At 41.8% G+C, this 23,662-nt stretch overlaps 1 protein-coding gene across 1 annotated transcript in view; it reads right to left on the reverse strand.

Moving 5' to 3' along the window:
- The window catches only part of MEGF9 (multiple EGF like domains 9), a gene marked incomplete at its 5' end in the record, with an annotated part of 57,815 nt that overhangs the window by 20,583 nt on the left and 13,570 nt on the right, over positions 1 to 23,662 (reverse strand). Inside the window, one exon of the mRNA XM_019541102.1 lies at positions 17,168 to 17,369. Coding sequence (XP_019396647.1) covers positions 17,168 to 17,369 — 202 coding nt within the window. The remainder of the gene's footprint in view (positions 1 to 17,167; positions 17,370 to 23,662) is intronic.

Below are 23,662 nucleotides of genomic sequence, written 5' to 3' on the forward strand. Positions count from 1 at the left end.
GATAGTCCTGCTTTGAGCAGGGGGTTGGGACTAGACGTCCTCCTGAGGTCCCTTCCAACCCTAAATTTCTATGATTCTATGAAGACAGCATAAAATTAAGCAATTGCTCCTATACTCTTTACTCATGCCAGTAATCTTTACTCAGATGGGATATCTTGGGAGTAGGAGTTAACAAGACCAGGTTCTGAAGCTATATTGTATTAAGCTTTCCATGTTGTTTTCCATTATTCCAGGGAAGGGTTCCCCATCTTATTTTTCCCTCTTTGGATACTGACATTTATTTCAACGAGAGCTTCTTCTCTGCCAGCATCTTTCTACCCAGAATTCTTCATTTTAAACAGTTTTTTCCAATGACTTGCCTATAGTTAAATGTAACGTTTTGGGGCAACATCCCTCAATTTTACTTGTTAGGTTAAAAATAACAGGAAAGGAAGTTATTAAAAAAAGGTTTTGGAAAGTTTGGTTTTAATGCCTCCCTAGTAGGGCTTTTCTCAACATGTTACACATGGCACAAAGCCAAATTCTGCATGTGCAAGAATTAAATCACTCAGCAAATATAAAGCTTTGCCTGTGGTCACTGCTTCTATAGAATAAAGCCCCTTACAACACTTCCTTTCATAGCTCCAGCCCAGTAAAGACTGTCAAACACTTTCTGAAGCAAAGGTCAATGATATAAATGCACTGAAGCCACAAAAAAGTCCTGTTAACAGACCAATTGTGCCCATAAAAATCCAAAGGCTTGAAAGAAAAGACCCATAGTTTAATGCTTGCAGAGTGAGAACTGAACTGGATTTTGAATACAAGCCAGGATTTTGGGGGGGGAGGGGGGAGAGGGAAAGGAGAAAGGAGGCCAGGGGAGGGGGAAATATTACATGCAGCAATGTAAATTCCTCAACTAATGTTAAATGATTATTAACTCCACTGAAGCCAGCCAATTTTTTTAGCTCTCAATACTTATGCATAGGTCAGTAATAGGATGTGCCGGAACAAATGCTGACTTCTGGTACCAATGGTTTATTGCCAATCTGCATTTCTCTTTACATCTGGGCAAGTATGTACTTTAAACAGTGTGTGCATTTTATAACACACTGGCATCATACATCAACTTTATGGATATTTCCTAAGGATTAAAGATTCTTGCAGAAGTAGGACAAGGCAGTAATTAATGAGCTAAATGGGGTCTGCAACAGCACGAGGTTTAAAAAAACTAAGCCTGACTCCGCTTCACTGTATGCTGCTGGAATGGCACTGATTTAATTGGAGTCGTTGTGCAGAACCAAGTTAAACACAGAATTGGGCCCCTCTCATCTCCTGCAGCACTGGAGTGATGGAGAATTTGGTTTAGACATCTGAGATTGGAGGGCTGAGAATCCAGTCCACTAGGACTCCCATGGAGGAAACAACACAAGACAAAAGGAGATGACCACAAAAATATTATAGTCTGTGGAGCCCATTCTTCGATGAAATAGAGACACAGACATTGAATATCTTCAGGAGTCACCAGAAGAGATGTAAATAAGATAAAATACTTGCAGGAAAAAAAACAGCCCAGCACTCAAACCAGAGGTGCCTGTAAAATCTCTATTTGATTTTGTTTCCATTCACCAGGGCCACGTGCTACCACATAGCAGAGGAGTTAGCCTGGTGGGATGCAAGAAATCCCACATTTTTCCACTGGCTGGTTTGCTTCTGGATTGTCTCATTGGGCAGGGATGTCTCGTCCCCATCACTGAACTACCACGGGCTCCCACACTCAAGAAGCATCTTGAGATCTCTGAACTGCATCAGAGGCTTAAGCACTCCATCGTGGCTTCCTCTTCTGTGCTGTCCAGGTTGATAGCAACAACAAAACATTCCTCTCAGTGGGAGCAGTAGAAGGTAAGTTCACAATCACAGGAGTAATGAGAAGGAAATGGGCAACCCAGGACACTTCTAGCTTTCTTCTGGTTTCAACAGGCCCATCTGGATATCTGCCAAAAGTAGCATACCCCAGTATGGACCCAGAGGAACAGACATCCACCTTCAGCTTCCTCTGTGCAAAATTACATTTATTTTCTACCTATGGGAACTTTTACCATCTTTAATTTCCCCTCAGTATGAAGAAGGGCACATGTACCTGAAAGCCTGCCAAGAAAGATTTTTTTTTTTTTTTTGCGATTTCTTAGTTGGTCTAATAAAAGGTATCATCTCTGAACAAAAGTTTTACATACCCCATATGCCTGTTCTTCTCCCAAGCCCTACCCCATCCCATGTCCTGGAGCCGTACAGCACCTGTCATGCAAAGTGTATTCTCCAACATATGATAGCTAATGAAGGAAACAGGTTTTTAAGTCTGCTACTGCTAGTCCCATCTTCTAGGGGCTTGGGCAATGTGGTGTCCTTTCCGTACCATGTAGTGTGGAATAGGATGGGCACCAAAGAGCTTGTTGGAAAGAAAATAGCATTAAAACATGTGTACATCAGCCATCTGGTGAGCTATATGATGGGCCTACAGTCTTTACCTAGGTACGACTCCTATTGAACTAATTGGGAGATTTTACCAAGTCAAAGGAGACCTTCAGATGTGATGAGTGCAGAAAGAAGGAGATAATGTATGAACGTGTCCTAAACATCTTTTCATACATACATCACATACACGTATTTTTTAGGTAAAATATGCTAAGATGGTCTGAGGAAGTAGACCATGCCTCATGATTCAGAAGAAATAAAATATCCAAAACAAAACAATGGTCCTTGCCAACCTGACCTGGATGGAAATTCTTTCCTGAGCCCAAGTCTGGCTTATGTGTAGATAGGGTGATTATGTATATATAGTGATGGGCTACATTTAATCCAACTCAAACTGATCCCAATGGGAGTTTTTCCTAGGTTAAAAAATGAAGTAAAATTGAGGAGAAACCTTGCTAAAGAAAAAAAAAGTGAATATAAAAATAGAATTTTAGTAAATTGAGGAGAAATCTTGCGAAGGTTTCTCAATTTATTAAACTTTTATTTTTATACTCACTTTATATCTATATCTATCTATAGACATATCTATCTATATATGTATCTTTAGATATATCCATATCCAGAGAGAGAGAGTAAAGTCCCAAGTCCCATTTACTAAAACCAGGCTGCTCAGAGGAAGAGGTAGGTTTGTACACAGCATGATACACCAGCACTTAGGAAAGTTGTACCCTACTCCCAGCTCTTTCAGTAACCTGCTATGGGACTCAAAGCCTCATCTCCCCATGCAACTGTTTCCCTCTCAACCTCTGTCGTGTCTATTTTGACTGTAAAGTCCTTGGGGCAGATATTGCCTCTTTCTACATGTGTTTACAGCACCTAGCACACAAGGGTCCCAATGATCTACTGTAATACAAGCAACAACAACAGCAGCTGTTGTACTCCACGATAGAAGAGGAAAATGGTGTCCCTGAATGAATAGCACCTGTAAAGAACTGCTGAGAGAAAAGTCCTATAATACTATGTTGGTAGTGGTAGCAATCCCTCACAGCTGAGGATGATCACTTCCATGGGTCAAGTAAAAACAAACAAACAAACAAACAAACAAAAAACAACACTCTGTAGGAATGAGGAATGGGGTTGAGACAAATTTTTAAAAGATTCAAAAGAGAATGCTCTAGGAACCTACAGGATTTACCAGAGAATAGATGCCCTTTCTCCAGGCTTTTTGAAACACCCAGTAGAATTCTGTTATTTGTAAGAGATTTCAAGCAGCCTTGTGAAAAGCTGTAATTTAGTATTGAAATGATATCAGACATTTTCATGGTGGAATATCACTATTAATACTTGCCATAAGCAAATTGAGCCTTAATAGAATCATTACAACCTATATGCTGATTTTCAGGTCAATTAATCCAGATATTAAACAGATGTGGAAATAAAGAACAAGCGAGCCCATAGCACACAATTCAGTTTCATATCCTTGCTCCCTTGATTCCACTGAAGCCATTAGGAGCCAAACACTTTCCTGGAAGTGTTAATTTAATAACACTTTATGTGTTCTGATTCAGCCGGTGGAGAAGCCCCACACCCATTACACAGTCCCAGTAAGAGCTCCTTTTGTGGAAGGGAGAAGAAGGACGGCTTTATTGTCGTAAACATTGGGTCATTGTGTGAAACATTCCTTGCTTTGTGCCTGTGGACAAAATCTGTTTATATGGAATCCATGGATGGAGCTGGAATACTTAACAGCTTTGAAAGGGCATTTTATAAATGTCAAAGGGCCAGATCGTCTGGCCAATGTTACCACCTCCATAACACCGTTTCCCCCATCCAGCCACTATGAGGCTATAGGAGGAGGGGAGCTAGGCATTGTTCCCCTCAGAAAACCCAGCAGACTTACTGCAGCCTGGGGCAGCACCTAGCACATACAAACTCTTCTGTGTGTCCCTCTGCACTGTTACCCAGGACCATATGGGCATTAGTGCTTGGGGGGCGGCGGACAAGAGACAGCGGCAGTGCTGCTCCACAACAGCCATGCTGCAGGGAGCTGCCACAGTGCCCCCAAGGTTCTGTAGATTCCAAGGGATCAATAGTCATTGCCCACTGCGCAGGAAGGCAATCCCCTAACCCCATAATAGTGATTGCAGAGGGTTAACTCCATTTAGGGATCTTTTTAGGGTTACACACTTGAGTCCCAGACTTCCTCCCAAGGGAGGACAAGGTGACCCTGATCAAGGGCCCCATGACATGGCTCACATGGCTAGAGACAAGGTTAGTAAGTAGCAAATAATCCATCTCTAACAGAACATCAGTATAGAAGCGAACTTTAAAAGATAACATTTGTGATCTGTCATGGCCTAGACTATAGTCTTAAACACAGTCTCATCTGCCTCTTATAAGCCTGGGTAAATGGCCCACACAGACACAGATAGAGAGTCTATACGTGTGTGAACCTTTTGGAAACTCCATACCCATTGAGACAAGCCTGCACCTTTCTGCATGCTCATCTGGGATTAGCATCTTTACTTTTTTTTAAAAAAAACACCCTTTTGGCAAAAACCCAATTACCCAGATGTGTCCTGATCAAGTATTCTTGCAACACAAAGGAAGGGCCCCAAGATTGCAAAGATGATGCTCTCTCTCTGCGAGCTGGAATATGCGTTATACCAGTTCTTGAGTGTCCTGTTGTCTGGGAAAAAAAATGTTCCTTCATCAATGAGCCAGATTCTGACTAGCATTAGTCCAAACTAACTCCACTGAAGTCTGCGGAGTTATTCCAAAGTAATCAGCATCGAAATCTGGTCCCTGATGTTCCAGTCACTCATTATTGTCTATATTATGGTTGTCCTTAGAGGTCCCAGTGTTGATCAGGGATCAGCAATACTGGGCTCTGCATAAGTGTATGGTAAGAGGCAGTCTCTCCCCCTGACACCTTACAATCAGAATCAAAAAAGGGTGGGAAGGGCAACAGACAAATGGGAGGTGAAGTAAGTTGCCCCATGGCTGGCTGCATTGCTAAGAACAGGATCCAGGTCTCTCAGATCCCAAGCAGGAATCATACACTGGACTACACCACCTCTCCATCAGTCAGAATTCAGATTGGAGGATTTTAAGTGTGTGGTGTCAAGAGTTTTCCAGAATATTAATTCATCTTTCAGGTAATGTCTAACTACACAGCTGGTCTAAGATGGAAACTAGCCTGCCAGAGGGGTAAGAAAATCGTCTGGGCACAATTACTATTTTTAAAGGTATAATAATCTGCCTTTTAATGCTAAGGCATCAATCAGTCAATTCCTTCCAGGCAGAGAAGTTTGTGAAGGACTCCTGTCCCCAAACAAGTGTTGAGGTCCAACATGTACTTATTATGGGGGAGGGGGGTGTTAATAAGCTGAACCAGATAAGTGAGATTATAACTGATACTTAGCCAAATTAAGCATGGAACAACTAATAATCTCTAGCTGCAGCCTGCTGCTTTTATATTGCCCTCATGTAACAACTTCCATTACAAAAAAATTCAGTCATCCACAGAGATGCTGACGAGGCATTAGTTAGCAGACAATGAACCATCGCTTCTGCTCAACTGGTCTACAGAAATGGGAACAGTGTTTCTAAAACAGATAAACAGCATTTGGGCTAGCATTTTTTTAAAGGAGTCCAGAGTAGCTGGTCTTATAGGGACAACCTTTCTAAGGTATTTTGCTAATTAAAAATATACAGTATAGTGAGACTTACAAAAGCACCTAACTTTGTAATAAATGAAAGTGAGAAAATGTGTTCCCGCCCTGCAAATAAGTACAATTTAAATGCTGTTCTAATTCTACACTATAATGAAACTAAGACCCTTTGATGAAAAATGAGAGGGGCCCATACAGGTTCGCCAGTATGAAAGGGGCAGAACACTGGACTCAGACAGATCTCCAAGATCCTAAGCAAGGGCTCTAGTCTTAGCCCCACCAGGTCATTGGATCTGGGGCAGGTCTCCCTCCAGTCGTCACCATAGATTCTCCCCTGGACCTAAGAAATCTTTCCCACTGATAGTGGCTGGATACCTCATGCCCTCATGAAAAACGCAGTAAAGCTTTCTTCTAAATCTTTGGGCACCTAAATATCCAAATCTCCACTTTCCCCACCCAATGCCCCCAGGCTTCCTTAAAAATCCTAGTTTTCCTAGACCTGAACAAATGTTATTGTGAGATGCTGCCGGTCTTACTCACATGAGTAATGCTCTTGTAATTCACATGAGCAAGAATCTCAGGATCTGCTTCCCAACAGCAGACCACTATAAAGAGGGCATGTACAGTACCAAGGCTGTCCATCAAGTGGATTTCCCCTTTTAGACTCTTGCCACGTCCCCTGCAGCAGAGGATGTCATTGTACAAATGTGCAGAGAGGTGTGCATTTTAATTTCCTTTCCTAGGACTAGAAGGCGTGAGATCCCCCTCAGGCAGCAGAACATCTTTAGGTTAACACATTTGAGATTTATAAGTATGCATTACAATTTTTTTTAAGTGGCACTGAATGACAAGGCAGCCCTCTAACAAGACTTACACAGAGCCTTAGGCGACATGCATGAACTGTGGTTCTACACTGAAGAAAAAACTCCCTGGAAAGCTAGTGATATGAACAGGCTGCCCAGTTAGCTAGGCAAGTGCATAGCAAAGCATGGGAATAACAGGATGGTGGGCAGTTCTATAGCACGTTTCATTTAAGGATTTCAGCGGGATATAAGTAAGTCTCACAACCCCTGTCAGAGAGGGGAAGACTGCTATCCTCACTTTGCAGATAGGGAAGTGGAGGTACAGACAGTGAACTGACTTGTGTAATGTTGCTTGCTAGATAGATGACTAGGTAAGAGAATGAGCCCAACAGACTAGTGTCTTATCCCTGCTTTAACCTTTACACCTCACTTTCATTAGGAAAACAATGTATTTTTAACCCAGGTTGAGCTAAACCAAATTACAATCCTAACAGAGCCAAGACACTTTCAGTTTAAACCTATCCTGATTAAGATGAAGATTACAGGCCAAAATTACTGGTCAAAATGACCACAGCCTTTTCTTCACTAGGATTGCCAGGGAGGTTATTGTAACACTGAAGATGCATCTTTTTTCCTATTGGAAAACAAGCTAAAAACTTACAGTCCAAAAGGAAGTTTGCCCAGAAGATCTTCTCTAGCCCTACATTAGCCAACTTCAATAACACAACAACAATAGACTGTATGCAAAAGAAAAAGCAGCAGCATGCCAGACAGAGACACAGGCAGTTGAACACTATGGAGTTTTGGCCCAGTCGGCAACATTTCTGCAGGGGGAGTGGGAGGCCAGATCCTTTAGCTTCTATTCTAATTCTTCCTACTGCTGCATTTTAAGCCCAGATGCTGTAAGACACAAAGGGAGTCATTCATAGATAATTTTGCTTATTAAATTTACTGTCTTTGTTGCTGTTGTGCCAAGCTCCATAGGAAAACCATGGCATCCAACAAGCCTCAACAGGAGAGCCCAACACATTGTAATCTGTAACGATAGAGAGCTCAACTGCTCCATCTCTGCCCATCACCAATAGCACAGAGTCAAATAGGATGCAGAAAAGAGGTATGGCTAAAGTCATCGCCTCCCCCAAGTGCCCAAGAGAGCAGAGGCCCTCAACCCTGCCCTGCCTGGAGTAGAGATCAGGACCAAAATACAGAGATGGTACAGGGTACAGCTCCTTATACCTTGTCCTATGTGCGCAGGGAGTTGACAGCAATCCCATCTTGGGATGGAGCTGCTCTACATTGCAATGTACTCAGTGCTCTTTGCACTGGTGGTTCAAAATAAAGAGTCAACTGAAAATTAATTCTAGCCAGGGATTTATCCTAAACTGAGTTTTTAGTCTCAGTTGTTACCATCTGGAACCCAGTATCTTGAAGTATACCAACCTAAGGGCAGGTCTGCACAAGAAGGTTATACCAATATATCCTGAGCAGCAACTTATATAGAAAATACTTAACATAAGTATTTGGTTGGGTAGGAGGGTTAATTCTACCAGTATGACTATAGAAGTTTAACTGTTCAGTATATTGATACAACCAGAACAAATTTCCCACATAGATGAGCCCTGAGTTACCAGCCTCTCTTTCCTGTCCTGAAACACAGCACACTGTTCAATTGGGACACACCAATACTATCCCAGGACACCTGCACTGCATAAAGACAGTGTCTAAAGGAAGCCTGGAGTTGTGGCTTGGTATGTATGGGGTGTACTGAGGTGCAACACTTTGGGATTCTGTTCCCATTATCAACCATGCATGTCACAGAGAGCAAAAGGTTCACTGGGATGAAGGTCCTTGGCAAAGGCATAAGAGAGGGACAAAAAGCCCTAGCCAGCTAACCCTCATCATAACTGGAACTCCTCCATCAAGACCCAGAACTTCCGTTGCTCTGCACTAAACCATGTTGCTATAGATAGGAAGACTGGAGACAGATCTCCCCCAGGCTGCTGTTCCTGCCTTCTCTCTTGGCTCTCTTCCCAGACACAGAAAGTGGGAGATAAGAGTTCAACCAGAGGACTTGTGAGGGAATCTCAACCACTGACAAAAAACCAAAACTACAAGACCAAGGGATCTGACAAATTCTATTCAGTTTTAACAAACCAGATTTTACACCTGGACATCCCTGGTTCCTCTGCATATGACAAACAGGCTCCCCCTGCCTTGCCTGGCTTAAAAAAACAATGGCAAGTTGCACCTGACATGTAGCAAGAGATACAGCTGGTATAGGATGCTACAGCAGGAGGCTGCAGACTCAGAAATCTTTATCCAGCAATTAAGACAAGTTTTTTTTAGAGAACAGGGACTCATGAGATACAGCCCTAATTCCCTGTGCAAATAGCTTCCGAAGCCAAAATTAAGAAAGTGGTTGCAAGGTGTTACCCCTGCCTGTCCCGTACTGGTTTCAAAGTTCAGTTCCTTCCCAGTTTGGCAGGGAAAATAGAATATATAGGTGGCAGTGTGCTCTAGGGGATACAGTTCAGACCCAGGGGTCAAGTGCATAGTTTCTATTTAATAATAATAATACAGGTATTTTGGACTTGTTTCTACAGTCCAGTTAAGATGTCTGTCTCATGAGTGTTTAGAAAGCCATTTACTGCCACTGCAAAACAAAAAGGAAACATTGTTGCCAGAAGAAATTTTAACTGAACAAAATGTCAGCACTGTTAAAAACAAAAACTAAACAACCACCCCTCCTAAACTTGCCAATGGGCAGTGTATAGAAATGCGCCATCCAAAAAGAGACACTGTGCTGATCTCTACAGATAATCAAGTCATAAAGGCCTTTGATTAGTTAGTATCAGCAGAATCCATTCAAAGTGACAGCATGTCAGGTCAATGTTCACTCCAAAAATCAACAGTATGCCAGAGGAGAGGGGGTTTTCTATTATTTCTATTTTTTTTTTTTTAATTCAGTGGTCTGTTCTAGAGGTCTAGTTAACGATTAGTGTATTGGGGCAGGGGACAGAATGACATGTTTGTTGGTAGAGTGGTCTGTAAAAAAAAAAAAACGGATGCAATCTTAAAGGCAACCTTTACAAGTTGATTCAAACGTATCAGATATGCTCCGTTTGCCCTTAGAGCTCAAGCTCCAGGCATACTGCTTCTCAAATCAGGAACTGTCTAGACTGGTCAGAGTCCAAAAGTAGGTTATTACTTTACTGAGAGAGCCCTTTGCTTAATAAGCCCTTTTAAAACCAGTATATGGGCATTAATTTATACAACATGCTAATTTGTTTTGAAAACAAAACCAGCTTAAGATATTTATTCTCTCTAAAACAATAAATACTGTGGGGCTTATTATGGGCATTACAGAAGTACTTACATTCCACATCTCAAACTGGCTGGCCACCATGCTACCTGCTGCAAATACACATAGCAAGAAACATTTCTTCCTCCAAAAGCCATCACACCCTCCTCACCACTGTAGGAAATATCCTTTTGGCTGTCTTGTCTATTAGGAGCATAAATTCCTGCCCCAAGACCTTTCTGATGCTCTGTCTGTACAGTGCCACACACAATGGGATGCCATTCTTGTTTTGGCCAAAACCCTTTCCTAGAGACTAACCATGTTGCTCATAGCTCATGCATGCAACTTTGATTGAACTTTTACACCAGTGAGAACAGCTCTGGGTTCTAGAGTTTATACTGTTCTCTTGGAGTGGGGATTATCTTTGTATTAAATGAGTGGACACTGTCTAGCATAATGGGGCCTATTGGAGGTAATGAATAATAACTACTAGCTCAACAACCCATCATATGAAAATCCCAGAGTCTTTCTTCCATTCCACACAGTAGCTAGAGAAGGCAAAAGGACTCAGTAAAATAGTTTTGTAGTTAATGGGCCCAAGTCACGCCTGAAACAAGGGGAGTATTTGGCCTTTTGGTTTTTGCCTCTCCTTTAATTTCACCCAACCACATCACAACAGTCAAGGCTAGCTGTCTGCCGCGTCTTGCAGCAATATCAATGTCCCTAGTTCCATTACACAGACAACTGACCTAGTTTTTTCTTTAAAGACCTGGCGGTCGTTTCTGTCTGTGGTAGAAATGGCTGTGCATGGAATTAAAATCAAAGAAGATTTTTATGAATACCCTTGCAATGTCCCCTACCCATCCTATTCCCCCTCCCTTTGCTTTACTCCCTCAGCATGCTGGGGGTCCCACAACACCCTCAGTTGCAGGACAGCTGTAACAGGCTGCAGTCAGAGTATGAAATGATACACAGCTATGCCACTTTCAGAGCTCTGTCCAGACTGAAAAGGGAGATTTTCCAAGGCACAATGCATAGGTAAGAGTCCAACTCCCACCTAACTTCTTCTGTGACTTAAAGAATGTTACCCTAAATTTCCATAGGCTAGCCCAGGGGGCAGCAACCCCCAGCACGTGTGCCAAGCATGGCACGCAAGGCCATTTTGCTCGGCACACCACTGCCAGCCTGGGCTCTGAGTGCTGCTGCCAGCCATGGAGCCCAGGCTGCTCCCAACGGGCGGCTAGGAGGCTGCAAGCAGATCGGGCTCCATGGGCCAGCTGCAGCTGGGAGGCTGCAAACAGCTGCTCTGGGCTCCAGCATGTCGGCACTCTGGCACCTTCCAAGGTAGACATTGTGGTTTTTTCAGCACTCTGGCCAAAAAACGTTGCCTGCCCCTGGGCTAGCCTATTTCATTTAATAAGGAGCGAGGAATATATGGCCTATGTTCTTGCTTATTCTAGGATTGCAATATATGAACTTGGACAAGTGACGCAGGGTCAGACCACGAACCCTTCACTCACATACATCCAGATACTCCCATTCACTCTACTGGTATTACTCACATGAGTAACAGCTGAGAAGTATTAGTTGGATTCATGATCAGGCCTGAGGGGACTGATTTTGTTATCCCCACCTGGATTTGGGATCTTTTTTGTCCATGAATCATGCCACTGCCATTGATTATATGTGATATGAAAAGTAACCGTTTATTCAGCCTTTGTCTTATAGTATCAGAGCCTTTTCTGTGATTACTTTTTGCCTTAACTTCCCTCAAGAAGATAATATTTGCTCGTCCTTTCTAAAGCATTTTGACTAGAAATGCTTTCCATTCAGAATTTCCATTTAGCAGGAAATTCTGACATGTCTAAATATATTTTCGTTGTAGGGTGAAATGAAACAAACTTGAGATTAAAACATTTAGAAAATAAAGGTAAACTTCTGATCAAATCAAAACATTGTTTCATTTTTTATATTCCTTATAAATCTTTAACCAAAAAAGCTGGAACCCTTCCGAAACACTTTCTTCTCTAAGCAATTCTTTTTTTAAAATCAGTTTGTTCCTGCAGAAAATTTCAGTGCTGGCACAGCATTTTCTGATGGAAAAATGTCTCATTAAAAAATGTTCACTCAGGTCTAGCACGGAGATCTCTGGATGGAAAGTAATTTAAAGCACAAACTATCACTATTACAGGGATGGATTTTCGCTTTTAGTTCCTGAAAGGTGAATGCTGCCTGTATCTATTGTGGTGAGAGGTCACTAGTTTCTTCTCAAGTTATCAACAAGTCAGCTGTTTCACTTCTCTATGTACCTAGTACTTCCACAAGTATTGTAAACCTAAAACAATTCAAACCTTTCCCACCATGCTAATTCCAAACTAATGCTTAATTCTTTGAGCTGATCTGCCTGCTGATCCCACAGAACTCACCCTCTCCTACACAGACTAATTGACTCCCCTGGAGCTCCCTCCCACTTACTTGCTTTATGGTATTTATATGGCCTCTGAATCCTTAAACCCCTTCCCCTACACACTGAAATTATCAGTCGTGCTATTCAAGGTTCCAGTTGGGATCCAATAGTCAGTTCTGTCTTTTGTGCTGTATTCCCTTATTTATGCATAATTATGCCTGATTAGTTAACTGAAACACTTTTTAAGAGACAGAGAAAAAAATCAGGATACACCATTCTTTTCCTTTAACTCTTAACTTGTGTAAATAGAGTGAAGGGGAATAACGCATCTAATCAGCAGCTCAAATACTGTTTCACATGCAGCACTCTCTGTGAGGCCAGTAATAACTCAATGAAGACAGACTGAATTAGACCCTGAACTTGCAAACAGAAAGGCTGATCCCATACTTATGAAATTAACACACTGACAAGAGCATCTAATCTCATACAGTAATGTGCTCCACACTAAATCAGTGACTGGTTTGGAATCACTTCATAGGAGATTAGCCTAGCCACATACTGTTTCAAGCCAGTACTATTGATGTGCTGGACTGCACTGGCCTCTTATAGGATTCCAATGAAAAGAAGGCTGCAGCTGCTTATCACTTCCCCAAATGAGCTTCCCATTGCCAGGAAGCCTCTTGTTAGCATCTGCTGGTGCGGAAGCCAGCGCAGACTTCAGATGGATGCAGCCCATCATGACAGAGTTCCCCTTTTTGGCCTAGTATTTGTTCTACCAGAACAGAACACAGCTCCATCAAGTCAATCTTTCTCTCTCTAACTGAAGCCAGTGCATGATCTTTCACAGTATAAAATAAAATTTTGTATCACCTAACCAGTCATGCACTGCTGAATGTATAAGGGATGGAGCTGGCTTCTTTCTGTCCCTTGTGGTGATCAGCTGGCATTTGATTAACCTTGAAATCAAACATGCAGTAATAAAATAACCAAGTTGAACATGCTGGCAGGGAGTGGGGAAAGAAGCGGCATAGAGAAAGTTGCTTTATTTGTTTGGTAGCCAATCTATGTTGCTAGGTGGCAGAGAGAATCAGGGCAGAGTCATGACTGGCAGCAGGAAAACAAATTCAGTGTATGCTGGTAGCAAAGGGTAAAAAACATTTAGGGTAGGAAGGCTGTGGAACAGAATAAAAGGAAAGGAAAAACAGAAGACTTCATTGCTACTGCAGTCCACAAAAAATAACTCCACATTTTTTAGTCAAATAGCTACTCTTAGTTTCATGCTTCTTTCAAACCAGGACACACAAGAGCAGAGTGTTAATTCAGCTGAAATAAGAAGAGATGTTCTTAGAGTGCAGCTACAGGAAGGAACAACTCCTACCCCACCCCTGTACCATCAGGAAATTGTACAGTGATTGGCAAGGTACTTTGCATCATCTTTAACTCTCAGTGGATAAGATACTGCATGCTAGAAATCTTCTAAACCATATTCTCATACCTGGAACATTCAGCACAGGTTCCCCAAAATATTCACTGAATCAATCTGTAAAGCTGCAGCTAAGTTAGTTTAGGATGGCTTCTGGTTTCACACTGAAACAAGGAACACTTCAGCTATTTTGACAAGAAGTGCATCCACAGCACAAGTCTTCAAATAAAGTTCCAAGCTGGAAGCAAGCTTTGCAGTAAGCTTCCATCTTCACAATGGGCTAAACAATCCAACTTCTTTTTCCCAGCGCATGACCTTGTGACCAGTTTCACATACTGTAAGATGGTCTGATTACCTTTGCAATTCTGGACCATGGCTAGTTCCAAATGCATCTTGCTTTGAGGGTTTTTCTGTTTTGGGGGTGTTTTTTTTTAATAACTCCTCCAAACTCAATTACTAGAATTGAATCACATGAATTTACAACAGAAAATATAGTTACTGCTGCTTTTATGGGTTGAACCAGCTGTTTTTAATGGTTCTCAAGTGCTCCCAACTGTGTAAAATATACTCCAAAGAAAGAACACCTGAAGTCACCAAATTTCTACTGAACATCCAATTACAACCCAGCAGCAACAAGCATAATGCAAAATGACCTTTGCTCCTGGGGCTGCTAAATCTCTAATGAGTCTCACTGGGAAGTTATGCTCTACTGGGAACTTCTTCCCAGCATGCTTGTCTGCAGACGGCCCTTTATATTTGGTAAAGACAATGAGTATTATCCCAATAAAGCTATTTCATACCTCGATGCCACCTCTTGCTTCCTCTAGCCAATATGTTATTGAATCCTCTGAATGTTTTCCTCTTCTCACTGCTGAGGGGCTAGCACATTCTCAGCACTTGAATTTTCACATGAGAGACCAAATCTTGCTTGCTGAACTTACGTGAATGGTCACATTGAAGCCAGCAAGGTGAACGAGACTTGGCCCAGTACATTACAGCTTGATTGTCATGTGATATCAAAGAGATACAGACCAACACAAGATGGGGAGGTGGGTGGGAAACCACTGAATGCAACAGAAAAGAGAGACGGGTTTATTTTTAATCCCATTGTTCATTTCACGTGCTGCGTTGTTTGCATAGTTTCTAAAGCTGCTGCTAGAGCAGCAAGTTACACTGAATTTTTTACAGCTGCTATCAATGTCACCAGCCTGGGTGTAATCCCCCAAAATTTAGCTATTACGTACTCATTAACAAACATCAGTTGTTTGACTGGGCCACATTATTATGAGTAAAATCTCCCTCCTATTAAGTGTTGGCCTAAATTTTCAAAAGTTACTAATGATTTCAGATGCTTCTTTCTGGGGACCCAACCTGAAAGGCTTGGCTTCAGGTGTTATGATTGTTCACTCATCCACTGGTGAACATCCATTCAGGTCCCTTTGAACTGAGTCAAGCCAATTATTCAAAAAAATGTAGTACCCCAAATCAGTAGAAAATCTAATCTGCATAATTGATATGTATTCTGTCTATTGCAGTGACATCAGGACTCCCAGACAAAAATTAGGGCTCTGTTCAAGCAAACACCCAAGACAATAAGTGATGGACTGTATATATCCCAGATTGGCAGACAAAGGGCTAATGGAAGCCTGTAAGCTCAATTAGCTTTGTGGCTGCATCTAGGGGGCAAGTCAGGGAGTTGAGTTATTGGGCATAGCTGTGAGGGAGTTAACTGCCTCAGAAGGGGGTCAGGATATCTCAGTGGGGTGAAGGCACAGGCCTAGGCCTAGGTCAATTTGTTGCACAATGGCAGTGAGCCTGGTTACACTGGGAACTGCAAGATATGCTCTCCACCACCACCACCAATGGCTGGAGAGCCACTAAGGGAACAACTACATTCTTGGGGCCACAATGACAAAACAGGAACATGAGAACAGGTTAATGACCAGGAGGCCAAAGGAGGACACCAAGCAAAGAATTCTAGCTGCCACCACCACCAAGGGTTCCGCCCTTGAAGAAGAGGAGGTCTGAAGCCTTACTGAGTGAGACTGAGAAGCAAGAGGTATCCAGGAAGCTCAGGTCTGATATGGATACATGTTTGGTTGGGTGATGGGTTAGGTTTGGCTGGGTTGGGTGCTCCCTCAGCCCTGCTGGTAGACTCCAGGGAAAACCCCCATTTTTTTTTTTACTCCAAAAACAAAAGTGGAATTGAAGAGGCACCCAGGAAGGAAAGCTGTGGCATGGAGGCCTGGTACTGTTTGGCAATCTGTTTCCATGGGATGTCTGAAAACAATGAAAATCTATAATGCTGAATGATGAAGGGGGGGATGACCCAAGCAGTGGGTCTCTTCCATACAGTCCCTGTCCAAAGAGCTTATAGTGCTTAAGAAGAATAGCTGCACTTCAGACTGAGCCCACTGGTGGGCCTGAAGCAGCAGGTCAGAAGCATTTACCTCCTAGGCAAACCTTTGTTTCATACAAGCCAGAGCATTCTCCCGTAAGAGGAGAATACTTCAAAAACATCACTTGTGACATTCTTTAATAAGGGAAGGGAGGCAGGGGACTCTGAGGCAGGGTTAGATACCAGATAAGGTATGGCCCTGCTGCAGGTCTGCCACTTAACTATTTTTTTTTTGTGGCACTCAGTCAATGCAGGCTATGCAGTTTTGAGAATCCAGACTTTGATGCAGTAAGTAATGTTTGACAGAACCTCATCCAACCCCTTATGGTTTGCCTCAATCCCCTCACAATTTAAAGGCAAGAAGTGAATCTTGTATTATGAGAAAAAACAGATGCACATGGTATTAAAAGAGAACCTCTGTGTATATACAACTCAGAAATGAAAGTTAACTCCCTTCCAAGCTGCCACATCTTTTGCCACAGCCATGGATATTTTTTATAATCCAAGCTTTGAAAGAGGAGGAGAATATGCTTCATGAAGTTTTATAAGCTCGGCTTCCTTCCTGCTATTTTTTACACCAGCACAGTGTGACAAGCTCCATTCTTGCCTGATCCATACCCCAGATCTTAAAATATATCCACATTACAATGCATGACACACGCACCCTCTCCCACCCCCCCAAGGGAGGCTTATTTAAATGTCTTGTTACTTACTTGTCACAAAGGGAGTTGATGGAGCCTTTGGAACTACAGCCACACAGAAGGCAGAGCCCACTAGTTTGATTCAGGTAATACCCCTCCTTGCAGCTGTCACAAAACAGACCTGTGTAGCCCTCGTGACACTCACACTGTCCTGTTGAGGTGTTGCACTCATTCACGCTTACACTCCCGACAGCACTGCAGTTACACAGATAGCCTGCAAAAGGAAAGAGAATGTGAAACTAATATGCTCTGGTCATAAAATGAAGCATGACTATTAAAAATATCTAAACAATTCCTATGTTGCCAGGAGTAAACCTGTTCACACTGGCATCTAGTTCTGTGTGTGTAACTTTAAAATGGGATTGGGCAACTCATACACAGTGCAGGACCAAAAGCCGTGGTCTAAACTCATGAGATTGGCTTTAAAAATCTGAATAGTTGTGAGCGCCTCACAGTTATTAATGGATTTCTCTTCCTAACACTCCTATAAGATGAGGTAGTATTATCTCCATTTTATGGATGGGAACAGAGCACTGAATTCCCAGAATAAGGACCTAAGTATCCAAAAAGAGAAGCACACTGCTTGCTGAACTCTTCTTCAATCCTTGTTGTACGTGTCACAACGAGAGCTGCTTGATACTGCAAGTTTCAATCCCTGGTGCTTATTCTGGTACCTGCACAAAAGCTGGGGACCTAAGAGTCTAGCCCTAAATGACCTGCCCCTAGTCAAACTGGAAAACTAAACAAATATCTGCTAAGACCCAGTCCACTGCTGTAAATACAGTCCTTCCTCTTATTAACTAAAATATAAAACACCCATTTTTAACCTGGGTGTCAACAGGCATATGTTCACTGCAGCCAATCGAATTACAGCAGCACTGTCATCTTATCCTGCTAGACCCATATGCACACAGCTCCCACTAACTTTGGTGGAACTTCTTCACTTTGGAACATTTCTAGACTGAGGCCAAAAAAAAAAAGACCATGCTTCCTGGTTGGAAATATTCAGTCCATAGAGACGTCCGTCCCTATAAATCTTTAAAAGCGTTTACTGTAAAAAGAAAAGAAAAATTAGCCCCAGCAATTTTTTTTTTAACTGACATCATTATTTTAGCTCCCTTTCTTTATTGGAAAATATTTGATGCTTAATAATTCAAAGGATTTATCTGCTAAGACTGAATTAAATATAAGGTTTATTTTCAACCATGGTAAATTGATTTTCAAGGGATTTAAGGAGTTCTGGATTATTATTTAATATTTACTGGGAACAGCAGGTGTGTTTGACACTGTACAAACAGAGGAAGATGCCTTAGCTTCTTGTCTCAAGAACCTGAAGCTTACTGGAACTTTGCCAGAGTAAGGAGTGCTCAAGAGAACATACATTTAATGATATACTTCATTATTAATATTTTACAATGTTATTGCACACTTAGGCCTCAATCCAACAGTTTTCCCCTATTCAACAAAGCACCTTAAGCATGTATTTAGCTTTAGGGACATGCCTCAATCCTGTGGACTTCACTGTAACTTGATCTAACTAGCCACATACATAAATGATGTGCTGAATTAGGAAGGTTTTAAACATGTATTTATAAATTTTGTTGACAGGAGACTTTCCTGAAGACCTCAACATACCTTTAGAAACAACAGCAGTAAGTTTATCCATTTCACAGATGAATTTACCCATTTATCCATTTTGTGATGGCTCCTCTTGAAATATCTATAGGATGTGAATTATAGATCTATTTGCCTAATAAGCTACAAATGTTCAAACAAATTTCTGGTACATTTTAGATTCAGTATACAAAGAGCAAAAGCATTTAAAAACTCTTCTCCAAGAAGAACCATTGAGAATCTTCTATAACCTGAATATCCAGACTATTACACTGCCAGACTATATCGTCATTAGAACATCATGCTACTCATTTACACCCTTGCCAGGTTTTGGCAATTTGGGTTGGGTTTGAGGCTGTTCTGTTTTTTGTTTCTTTTTATTTTGGTTTGGGGGGCGGGGAGGGGGAGGGTTTGGTTGTGCTTGGTTTTTGCTTTACATTAAAAAGATCAATTTTGCATCCAGAGCAAAGGCCATACTGGGGGGGGGGGGGGGGTTATCCCTACCCAAGTAAAACCAGAGAAACTGCACCAAAATTCATGGCTTTTCTGCATTACACAGAATTGGGCTTAATTTTCTTCAGTCAGAATTAGCCGATAAGACCTAAGACATCTAGCAATCTACATTATCCAGTGTAGCACCCACTCCACAATATAAACCAAATCCCACTGAATTCAAGGCACATTGCTTCAGTTTTTACAGCATGTGTCAAAATATTAATTACTTTTCAAAACTCATTATATATTGTCTATATTTAGCCATCACAAGCTTGATAAAAAAAAAGACACCAGATCAAGTTTAACAGTACTACTAAATGCTAGGAGGGCCATTAAAGTGTTGCAGAATAGAAAGACAATGATAATATATTGCTCCACATTCAGACAATCTCATTGCTACAGCAGCATAACATTGTAGATCATTGCTTGTCGTTAGTCTACAAGTCTAGATTTCATATAAGACTACAAAAGTGTTCAAAACCAAATCAGCCTGTTTGATATTCAAACATCTCTACAGGAAAGCCAGGGGTAGTAGTCCAATGTTTTCTCTTATTAAACAGATATGTTTTGGCTTAAATAATGTATCTAGTATTAGTTCTACTATTTTAAGGAATCAAAAAGGTGTCAAATGCAGGACCCTGGCCCTATTTGCTGTCCAAACTCATGCCAATGAGAAAAGATTTACAGTTTTAGTTTTATGACTGGAAGGATGGCTGAGTAGGGTGCTAGCCTAGGACTCAGGGTACTACTTCAGGATCAGTCCCCTTCTGTATTCCAAGACTTCTAGTGGGACCAAGTTGCTTAGTTTTTCTCAATGCCTCAGTTTGCCATATACAGAACTGGGATGGTACCACTTTCCTTCTTCACAAGGATTCTACAACTATAAATACTCTAAAGACTATACAGTGCTTAAATATGACAGTAATGAAGGCTAGACAAGTACCTTTGACACACAGGTCTCAAGTACTACAACTAAAAAAAAAAAAAAAACACAGGCAAGCCATCTTTTGTGTTATATTTAGGTCCATACTATAAATGTTATGTCTCTTAAACCAAATTTCAAAATTACAGAAATACCACCAAAGGCTTTGCCTAAGATACTCAGTGTGGCAAAAGAGATCTGTAGTCTTTCATAAACATTTCCATACACAAAACATTTCAGCTACTCCCGTTTCAACACGGACTGTTTGTTTCACATACATTCTGCAAAAGGGGATATAACCAGTGACAGCATCTATCTGGGTTCAAGAACTTGCAGGACCAAAACCTATATAAAAAATTATTCTTTGCTCTACTAGGTTGCATCATCACAGTACTTGAATGCTCTAAGCAATATGCAGTAAATTGCAACTGGCCTCTGTCCCATACAGTAATTTCCTTCTTTATCCCTTCCTCTCCTGGTGAGAAAGGGCAGTTACATGTAGATTTTGTCCAATAAAGAAAGTGGTGTATGTTTATCTTGGTAAGTGGAAGATGAATAAATTGTTCTGGGTACAACAGGCCCAATTCTCAGCTATAAAAACTGGACTAGCTCCATTAACTTCTGTGGAGTTATGCTAATTGACAGGCGCTGATGATCTGGCTTAGCATACCATAAAACAGCTGTAGGTACAAAACACAGAAAGGTACACAAAGAACTTGCACAAATCCCCTATCAGTTATTGATATCAATCATATTCACAGTATACTCTTAATACGCCAACCTGAAAATTATGACATGTAGGAAGGAGATCCTCAGAGGTATCTGTCTAAACGCAATTCATCTGAGTTGATGGTAATCATAAGATTTCAAAGACCACGGTCCTTCAACTGGGTGCCTCATGTAGCTTTGAGACACCGTTTTGTTCAAATGTCTCATCAAATATCTTTTGCTGTCTCCCAACAGAGGAACACATGAGACAAGAACACAAAAATGACTGTGGGTGTAGCAGGAGCAAGATTTTAGATGGCAGGAATCTGGGCTTAGAAATGCAATTCTCACTTTTTAATCTAACACATTAAAATAGATTGATTTTGCTTTGTCAAGAGCCACCAGAAGAGAACTTGGAATAAACATGAAAAACCCTGGACTGTTTGATGGCTAGATATTTTGCTTTTCAAGTTAAGTGCCCTTAACTACCCTAAGATCCTGGACAGCTTGTTTGTTAATATAAAGTCATGCTCGGGCCCATCCACCTAGAAGGGCAGACCACGGTACTGAGTCAGTTATATTGACATGAACAGGAAGAATTTATTTTCTATCATCTCTTCAGTGAGACAGCATATTTGCTTTTGGAAAAGTTAGCCACAGGAAAATTAATGGAAGACAGGCAATGTGCAAAAGCCTTATGCGTCTTCCATAATTTATTAGAGAAACTAAGTCATCTAAAAAAAAAAGTCTTTGGTCCTCTCCAATCACTGAGGATAGCCCAAATAGTTGGAATACCATCATCATTCAATAGCCTGCCACATCTCCACACAGACTGCAGACCAGCAGAGAGGTGCTGGAGCAGTGGTTCTCAACCTTTTTAGACTCAAGGCACTCCTGAGTAGTCTTGAGGCACCCCTAGGAAAACGCCAGCTCTTAGTTTTCACTTGTTTTGCTTTGTTTTACTACAGAAAAAGAACAGGGCAATTCTTCTGTTGCAAAGAATTTAGAAAAATCACAACCCCCACATCCCTACTTACCTGGGACACAGTCTGGGTCCAGATCACCGCTGCAGCCTTGCCCCACTCCTATTTGTTCCTATTTGCTGCAGTCTTGCCCCGCTCTATTTGCCCCAGCACTCTGGGGCAGCAGAGCACAGTCCAGCCAGAGATGCTCTAGCCAGGTGCCAAAGTGTCTCTCTGGAGGACCCAGCCTCTGGGCATGCTCCAGGAAGGTGCCCTATGCTGCTTTCTTTTCCAGCAGGGTTTTTTTTGTTTTTTGTTTTCTTTCATATCGGGATTTCCAGGTATCAAATTTAGAGTCTGTGCTGCAAATATGCAGTGCAGGGAACATTTTTCCATTCCCAGAGTGCCTCTTGTGGCATCTCAAAGCAGTTTGAGATGCCACAACAGGCACATCGATGCTCATCTGGACACACCCTTTGGGCTTATCGTATGAATCATGTTTGCACACTTAACAGTGCTAACTGTGTGGCACTCTTCATCCTCCTTGAGAGAATCTCAAGGGCTCCCAAGGTACTACAGCACCTGCTTGAGAATCACTGCTCTAGAGCAATGGTTCCCAAAATGTGGCTTGCAAACCAAAAAAGCAAGCCCTTTTCGTGTGGACCACCTCCTCAGGACCGCCCTTTTGAAATGGTCCTTTGGAAACCCCTGGTCTAAAGGAGGAAGATGGCTACACCAAGGCACTGTGCTACTCTATGGGAAAGGAGAAGAACACTCTTTAGGAACAAGGCTGACTGACACAGTCCCTTCCCCCCTGGAGACAAAAGACTGACTGCACTAGGTCAAGTAACACATCACACTGGCCCATACAGGATGGCTCCCTGCAGTACAGAAAGATGCCCTACAGCGCCTTCAGTCTGACAGTAGGAAAAAACTAGACAGCAGCTTTAACATCAGTTTGCCAGTGTGTCATCAGAGATTTGACACTGGTGACTTGCCAGACTGGAAAAACCTGGGGCCTAATGTTAAGAAAATAAATAAATATTTCACTGTCCTGACTGTGGTCTGGTTTGAGAAGCCTAGAATATTTCAAAGTCAAAAGAAGAAAGTAATAGTGAACAGTCTACCTTACTTTTGAGAATACGTATGTCAAAAGAAAAAAGGGAGAAAAGATCCTGGAACATTAGCCTGGCCTCTGCGTGCAGAAAACCTTTCTTCTATTCTGTCAGGCATACATTTTGTTCTTCAACATAACCTTCAGAAATATCTGAAAAATGAGCTTTTTAAGTGTAAAGGAATTAACAATGAGCAGGAAAGAAAGAAGATACTAATACTTCAAAGTAATGATCTTGATCCTGAAAGGGTCTGAGCCTGCCAGTTGCTCCATGCTGGGCAACTCGGTATCAGGCTGATGTCTTTTGTAAAGGTATATTAGACTGTAACACTAGCACTGCAAATGGACAAGACACTGCCACGGGATGCAGAAGCCCTCGCTCTGTCTCCAGTTCTGCAACAGAGTTCCTATAGATGAGACACTTCATTGCTATGCGCATCAGCAAAACGGGGGTTTTTTCCCTGCATGCTGTGCAGCACAGCACATTGTTGGAGCTGACAAAGAACACTTCTTACTTCATGGGGGTGCTGAAAGTTTTAATTTATTAATCTCTCTAAAGCACTTCAAGACCCTTCTGTAGACAGCATTATGAAACTGCACATCATTCTGACAACCAAAAAGAAAATGTGCTGGCTTCATGAACTGTATCCTAACCTTTATTTTCCAATTCTGGATTTTTAGACGATGTGGTA

The sequence above is a fragment of the Crocodylus porosus genome, unplaced genomic scaffold (genome assembly GCF_001723895.1).
Source record: "Crocodylus porosus isolate Cpor-Errol unplaced genomic scaffold, CroPor_comp1, whole genome shotgun sequence".
NCBI lineage: Eukaryota > Metazoa > Chordata > Crocodylia > Crocodylidae > Crocodylus > Crocodylus porosus.